The sequence below is a fragment of the Saccopteryx bilineata genome, chromosome 2 (genome assembly GCF_036850765.1).
Source record: "Saccopteryx bilineata isolate mSacBil1 chromosome 2, mSacBil1_pri_phased_curated, whole genome shotgun sequence".
NCBI lineage: Eukaryota > Metazoa > Chordata > Mammalia > Chiroptera > Emballonuridae > Saccopteryx > Saccopteryx bilineata.
Window position 1 is genome coordinate 221,869,722 of NC_089491.1, and position 8,358 is coordinate 221,878,079.

Sequence of the window (8,358 nt, forward strand, 5' to 3'; positions counted from 1 at the left end):
ATTTAGAAACATCCTCATCCCAACAGTTTCCAGAATTAGAGACTCCCTGGCTTTGGGGCCTTTCAAATTAAGAGTTTGAAGTGTCATCTCAGAGTCACTGAGCTGCCCACAAAGAGGGTACAACCAGGCCCCAAGCTCCTCCTTGAACCCTGAGAAGTGGGAACACCATAGTAACACATGGCTTCCAAGTATCACAAATTTCAGGCCACCTACCCACTAGCCAGCAGTGTTTGTCCTCATCATTAATTTATAAAAAGCAGAAAAGGACCTGATTGAAAGACAGTATCTCGCCCTGCAAGATGCACCCCCTTCAACAGGAAGTAGGTGCTATGAGCCGCCTGCAGCTTTGCGCAGAGTCCTCAGAGGGGTCAGGCTCAGAGTCAAGGGCAAATGCCCAGCAAGTTGTACTCACGCGGTGTGTGCCGGGAAGCCCATCCCCAGAAGGGGGTCCAGGAGGGAGGTGGCCCTGTGGCCTTTGAGCTTGTTGTTGACCTTTGCGTAGACCTGTGTCTCCCCGGCTGCCATCTCTTCCTGCCTGCAGACTGAAATGAGTAGATAAAGCCAGAGAGGGAGAGGCAGAAGAGGATGAGGCTGCGGAGGAAAACCTCAAGCCTTTTTTGATCTTTCTGACAAAAGCTAATATCCTGTTTGCATAAGATAATTGGTTTTTAGAATTCTCTTTGCTGGGTGCTGGGGTTCAGCATCGATCCACTCTGTTCCATAGTGCGGTTCGGGTACCAGAGGCCCCTGTGGAGACAGACCCAGTCTTTGCTAGGACATGGGTCACCCTGGGAATAAGTCTGCATGAGAAGGGACGAGGGGGAGGGCCAAGGGAGTGGGAGCTGGCAGCAAGGGTTCCCTACTGGGGCTCCCTACACAGGCAACAGAACTCTGCACGACCCTAGCCCTTAGTCTCCTTATGTGCAGACAAGATATTGCACAGCACTGTACCTATTTTCCATGCTCACTCTAAAATGTTTGGTACTTTTATTTATTCATTGACTTCTTTTTTTATATCAAAAACTAAGTTTAAAAAAGATTTTATGCATGCAGGAAAGTTGCTGAATTGTATATGTGCATGCAGTTCAGACAATTTTCATAAAGTGAGCATGCACATCTAACTCCCCCAGGAGGTCCAGCAATAAAACAGTGATCCCCCCTGGCTGGTTGGCTCAGTGATAGAGCATCGGCCCAGCATATGGAAGTCACAGGTTTGATTCCTGGCCAGGGCACACATCTGTTTCTCCACCCTTCCCCCTCTCCTTTCTCTCTCTCTCTTCCCCTTCCTCAGCAAAGGTTCCATTGGAGCAAAATTGGCCTAGGTGCTGAAGATGGCTCTATGGCCTCCATGTCAGGCATTAGGATGGCTCTGGTTGCAATGGAGCAACACCCAGATGGAGCATCAACCCCTAGTCAGCATGCTGGGTGGACCCCAGTCGGGCACATGTGGGAGTCTTTCTGCCTCCCTGCTTCTCATTTCAGAAAAATACACACACACACACACACACACACACACACACACACACACACACACACACACACGACAGTGATCCTCAATGGAGGTGATTCTGGCCCCCTCCCCAGGGCCTGTGCCAAAGTCTAGAGACATTTTTGGTTGTCATAATTAGGATGGGATGTTTGTTACTGGCATCTAGCAGTTGAGGCCAGGAATTCAGCAGTGCAGACAAGAGCAAAGAAGGATCTAGCCCAATTATACCAATAGCATCTGGGCTGAGTAACTCTGCTCTAGGATTTCACTGGGACCCCAGTTCCCAGCCACCTTCCTCCAAAAGGTAGCCACTCAACTAACTCATACATCAATTTAGCCTATTTTTGAAACTTATACAAATAAAACCATAGAACATGTACTATTTTATGTCTGGTTTCTTTTGTCCAAAATTACATGTGTGAAATTAATCCACATTATTACTTGTAGCCATAGTGTACTGTATTGCTAGGCAGTGTTCTAGAAGATGAATACACCACAATTTATTTCTCTGTCTATGTACATTTGTGTGATTTTTCAGTTGTTTTGTTGCTACAGATACTCTTGTATTTGTTGTTAGGTGCTCAGTGTGCATTTCTGGTAGGTACCTATCCAGCGGTGGAACTTTTGGCTGTCAGGCTATGCACAGATGGCATTAGAAACTACCACATGGTTTTTCAAAGCAGTTGTTCATTTACTGTCTTGCCAGCAGTGGGCGAGCGTTCAGGCTGCTCTACATCTTTGGCCACACTTGATACTGTCAGTTTTTTCCATTTTAGCCACTCTGGGGTTGTGTGGTAGTATCTCACTGTGGTTCTAATTTGTATCCTCCTGAATGGCTGTGACACTGAGCACCATGAGGCAAGCCATTGGCTACTTAAATACTTCTTTTGGGGAAGATCTTGTTGGATTGCTTGATTTTTCTTATTAATTTGTAAGAACTCTGGAGATAAGTCTTTATCTTAAATGCATCTTGTTGGATGCATTTAATGTTAATAAGTTTGTCAAGGCTGTGGTTTGTCTTTTTAATCTCTTAATGTCTTTGGGTGAAACAACATTTCTCAATTTGAGTTTCTTCTTTTATGGTTAGAACTTCCTGTACGTGTTCAAGAAATCATTGTTAATCCAGTTCTGATGAAGATGGTCTTCTATGTTTTCTACTGGAAGCTTGACCACTTTTACAATTTTAATTTAGCTCCATGGGCCATTTGAATTAATTATGTTTATGGTATGAGGTAAGGGTAAAGGTTCATGTGTTTCTCCACACCTTTATTCATTTCAAAGACTTTCATCTGCTCAATGAACCACAGTAGAATGTTTATTGTAATTCAGGTGACTACGTATACATGTATTTGTCTGTTTCCAACTCTTTTATGTTTTCTTGTTTGATTTGTTCATTTTTTTTGGTATTTTTCCAAAGTTAGAAGTGGGGAGGCAGTCAGACAGACTCCCACATGCACCCAACTGATCCACCCAGCATGCCCACTAGGGGGCTATGCTCTGCCCATCAGGGGTGTTGCTCCACTGCAATTGGAGCCATTCTAGTGCCTGAAGCAGAGGCCATGGAGCCGTCCTCAGCACCCGGGTCAATTTTGCTCCAATGGAGCCCTGGCTGCAGGAGGGGAAGAGAGAGATAGAGAGAAAGGAGAGAGGGAAGGGTGGAGAAGCAGATGGGCACTTCTCTGGTGTGCCCTGACTGGAAATTGAACCCTGGACTTCCACATGCTGGGCTGATGCTCTACCACTGAGCCAAATGGCCAGGGTTTGATTTGTTCATTTTTGTGTTCATAGTATATTATTTTAATTACTATAGGGCTAGGTCCTCTGATTTTTGTCTTTTTAAAGGTTATCTTGACTCTTCTAGGCCCCTTGCATTTTTTTTTTTTTGTATTTTTCTGAAGCTGGAAATGGGGAGAGACAGTCAGACAGACTCCCGCATGCGCCTGACCGGGATCCACCCGCCACGTCCACCAGGGGCGATGCTCTGCCCCTCCGGGGCGTCACTCTACCGTGACCAGAGCCAGCCACTCTAGCGCCTGGGGCAGAGGCCAAGGAGCCATCCCCAGTGCCTGGGCCATCTTTGCTCCAATGGAGCCTTGGCTGCAGGAGGGGAAGAGAGAGACAGAGAGGAAGGAGAGGGTGGGGGTGGAGAAGCAAATGGGCACTTCTCCTATGTGCCCTGGCCAGGAATCAAACCCGGGTCCCCCGCACGCCAGGCCAACTCTCTACCGCTGAGCCAACCGGCCAGGGCCCCCCTTGCATTTTTATATAAATCTAAAAGTCAGGTTGCCATAGTGTACCATTGGAGAGTGCAGAAAAATCCACATATACGGTCAACTGATGCTCAGTGAAGGGGTCAATATAGTTCAACAGGAGAAAGGTTAATATATTTAACAAATTGTGCTGGAAAACTGTATACTAATGGGGAAAAGTGTGAACCTCAGCCCTTACCTGACATCATTCACAAAATTTAACTCAAGATGTGCGGTGGACCTAAATGCAAAACACAAAGCTTCTAAATACCTGCTATATTGGAGTTTGCAAAGCTTTCTTAGGATGTAAAAAAGCATAAATCATAAAAAATTTATAATTGGATTTTATAAAAATTGAAAACTGCTCTTCGAAAGACACTGAAAAGAAAATAAAAATGCAGCCACAAACTGGGAGAAAGTAGCACCATGTATACACCTGAAAAAGGACTTGTATCCAGCATATCCAGAATATAATATAAATGTATGTGTGTATTGTGTGTATATACAATATATTCTTTCAATCAATAATAAAAAATATCCATTTTAAAAATAAGCAAAAGAGCCCTGGCTAGTTGGCTCAGCGGTAGAGCATCGGCCTGGCGTGCGGGGGACCCGGGTTCGATTCCTGGCCAGGGCACATAGGAGAAGCGCCCATTTGCTTCTCCACCCCCCCTCCTTCCTCTCTGTCTCTCTCTTCCCCTCCCGCAGCTGAGGCTCCATTGGAGCAAAGATGGCCCCGGCGCTGGGGATGGCTCCTTGGCCTCTGCCCCAGGCGCTAGAGTGGCTCTGGTCGCGGCAGAGCAACGCCCCGGAGGGGCAGAGCATCGCCCCCTGGTGGGCAGAGCTTCGCCCCTGGTGGGCGTGCTGGGTGTATCCTGGTCGGGCGCATGCGGGAGTCTGTCTGACTGTCTCTCCCCGTTTCCAGCTTCAGAAAAATACAAAAATAAAAATAAAAATAAAAAAATAAAAAAAAGCAAAAGATCTAAATGGATACTTGACAAGAGAAGATATGTGAATGGCTAATGAGGACATGAAAAGATATTCAACATTATTAGTCATCAGGAAAATGTAAATTGAAACCACAATGTAGTACCACAACACAGTTACTAAAAGAGCGAAAATAAAAAAAACTGACAATACCAAGTGTTGACAAGGCTGTAGAACTGTAGGAACACTCATGCATTATTGGTGCAATGCAAAACTACCCAACTTTGGAAAACATTATGATAGTTTATTTTAAAGTTAAGCATACATTTTCTATATGACCAATCCACTTTTAGCTGTCTACCAAGAAGAAATAAAGATGGATGCCCACACAAAGACTTGCATATAAATGTTCATGGTGTTGTTATTCTTTCCAATCTAGAAAGAATCCAAATGTTCATTAACTGGTTAATAGATACACAAATCATGGCATTTTTCATCAACAGGTAACATTCATTGGTAAAAGAGGACATACTGCTGATTCATGCAACAACATGGGTAAATTTAAAAGAACATTACGTTGACTGAAAGAAGCCAGACATAAGATTTTATAAATACTGTCTAATTTTACTGAAGTAAAATTCTGAAAAGGTAATATCTCATCTATAGAGACAGAAAGGAGACAATAGTTTCCCAAGGTAAAGGTCTGAGAGAGTTTTGGGGGGTGATGGAGATGTTCTATAACCTGATTTGGTGGTGAATATATGGGTGCATAGGTCTTTAATTTTGACTAAACTAAACACTTAGGATGGGTGCATTTTATAGTATGAAAATTAAACCTCAATAAAATTGATTTTTAAAAAGAAAAGGGAAGAAATACAAGAACAATAAAAAGCAGTATGTTAATTTCCACCAACAAAAAGCCTGCTGGGATTTTGTTTGGGATTATGTTGAACCCTTAGATCAATTTAACAATACTGAGTCTTCCAGTCAGTGAATATAATATTGTATATCTTTCTATTGAACTTCTTTTAAAAATGTTTTGTAGTTTCCAGTGTCTTAAACTTCTGTTGTTGTTTATTCCTATGGTTTTGATGTTATTGTTTAAAAATAATTTCTACTTTCATTTATCTCCAGTATATAGAAATATAATTAATTTTTATATATTGACGCCATACAATAGCTAACTCAGATCGGTGATTAATTCTAATATTTTGTAGATTCTTTTAAATCTTCTATGTATACAATTATGTAATCTTCAAATAATCACAATTTTCCCCTCACTTTCTAGTATTTATAAACTTTATTTTCCCATCTTGCTATGTTGTTCTTGCAAAGATCTTCAGTACAATGTTGAATACAAGTACCTGTTTTGGTAGCTCCTTTTTATGAAATTAAGAAAATTCTTTTTTACTCTTAATTTGCTGAGATGTTTTCAGAAATCCATTAGTGGATATTGAATATTACGAAATGCTTTTTTTTATATGTCTATCAAGATAATCATATTAGTTTCCTTCTTTTTTCCTTTCTTTCTTTTCTTCTATTTCTTTTTTTCTTCTTTGGTTTCATTGCTTGGACTCCAAATGTTGACTAAACATGGTCTTTTATCAGTGGTAGTCAACCTGGTCCCTACCGCCTCCTAGTGGGCATTCCAGCTTTCATGGTGGGCAGTAGCGGAGCAACCAAAGTATAAATAAAAATACAGATTTAAGTATAGTAAGTTGTTTTATAAAGATTTATTCTGCCAAACTTAGCGAAAATCCAACATAAAGTACTTGGTAAGTAATTACTATTATATACTTTAACTTGCTGTAACTCTGCTTTATAAATTTTATAAAGTAAAATTACTTCCCTACTTTATAAATCACCATTACTGTGGAACTGGTGAGCAGTTAGAAAATTTTACTACTAACAGAGATACAAAAGTGGGCGGTAGGTATAAAAAGGTTGACTACCCCTGGTCTATATGGTGAATCTCATTGGATTATTCTCCACCTCAGAGTAAAAGGTTTCAATATTTCACCTTTAAGTGTAAATTAACTATATCTTTAAATAATATGTTTTTCTTTGACAAATTAAAGGGTGAAATAATTTCATCAACAAATGAATTATATAGCTTAAGTTTGAAAGTCTGAAAATAAACAAAGCTTATTACCCAGAGGGGGAAAAGTAGATTTGGGGTCTGAAATATAGCCTTTACTCAAATACATTATTCTGTTCTAAATAATGAGCAATTGTGTTTATAACATATTAAAATGTAAATTTCTCTTTTAGAATTATCTTATTTGTATAAGCCAAAAAATGCCCACCTAGCTTAATCCTTTTTCTTAACTTGAAAAGTTATCTTTCAAGGTCAACAGGGAAAATACTAAATCTTCCTGATTGACAGTTTCCCCTGTGACTGACTCGCAAAGCATTCCTTCTGTCACTAAGGGGATCAAGGTGGAGGCTGACACCTCTCCTGGAACTCAAACTATGTGCAAATGGTCAGGACAGCTTCACAGTTCCCAGGAGAGCTGTGAGAAGGGGTAGGATGCCCCTTCTCAAATCTCCAAACCAAGACCACTTAAGACACTGGCTTGGTGAACATGAGATGCCAGCCCAAGATACGTTGATTTCTGTTTCTTCAAAATTTTATTTTGAGCTCAGTGAAATTGGTTTGTAGGTAAACTTTCTGCGAGGCTACTTTTTGGTGGTGGAAGTTTAACCACCCTCATAGGTCCCTTCCCTGCTACCCGCTGCTAAACAAGCTCTGCCTTTGACCTCATCTAACACTGATCCCAACATGTTAACAGATGTTGACATGTTAATTAATGTGACCTCGTAATGGCTTTTGGTTGTCCGCATGTCTACAAAGTACTGCTAGTCCACCTTGGTTTATAATCAGCCCCTCAATGGACAGGGAGCCCCATCACATACTTATTGCTATGCCAGGTACCATGAAAGTACATTTTAGACTCTGTCCTCCAAGGGTCTACTTCAGTTAGGAGCACGACCTACTGCTTAGGTAAAAGCAAAGAAAGATAAAGTTTTAAGTTTCCTGTCATTGTCTTTGAGGGCAAATATTCATTCAGGGAATGGAGGCAGTAGTTAGGAAAGATGTAAAGACAGGATTATAAACTAGAAATATAATCTGTGTTAAATCCAAAAGACACGAATAGGTGCCTGGCAGGTGCTGGAGGCAGGAAATCAAGACTTGAGTTAAACCACAATTGGCTCAATATGTCCCTTTAGCTGTTGTTGCCATCACCAATCTCTCCAATTTTACCTTCAAAACAATCTCAAACCCAGACCTCATCTTCATCTGCACCACTAGCACGTTGGTCCAAGTCACAGCCATGGTCGCAGAAGTCTTCAGCAGCCTCATCGCGTCCGTCTGTGCGTCCAGCCCCACCCTTGCACTCAGTGCGCATGCGCAGTTCCCAGCTTTGCCCTAATCAACTCTTCTGTGGCTTTCCACCACACAGAAATCAAACCAGAGTCCTTCCCTCCCATGGCCTGGGCCCTCCGTGATCTGTTCATTGGCCTTTCCAGGCACATAGGCTTTCTTGGGGTTTCTCAAACACCCCTCCAGGTCTTTGGTGTTGATGGTCTCATGCTTGGAACAACCTCCCCTCTTAGCTCACAAGACCCACTTTATCCCATCACCAAGGACTTGCCTGAAACATCACTTCCTCCAGAGACCTTCCTTTACCA

At 41.9% G+C, this 8,358-nt stretch overlaps 1 protein-coding gene across 4 annotated transcripts in view; it reads right to left on the reverse strand.

The window, feature by feature from the left end:
• The window catches only part of UBASH3A (ubiquitin associated and SH3 domain containing A), a 39,582-nt gene extending 39,052 nt beyond the window's left edge, over positions 1–530 (reverse strand). For all 4 annotated transcript variants that reach the window (XM_066254946.1, XM_066254948.1, XM_066254947.1 and 1 more), the window contains exon 1: positions 413–530. In XM_066254946.1, coding sequence (XP_066111043.1) covers positions 413–525 — 113 coding nt within the window. In that variant the 5' untranslated portion in view covers positions 526–530. The remainder of the gene's footprint in view (positions 1–412) is intronic.
• Between the last annotated feature and the right edge of the window lie 7,828 nt (positions 531–8,358).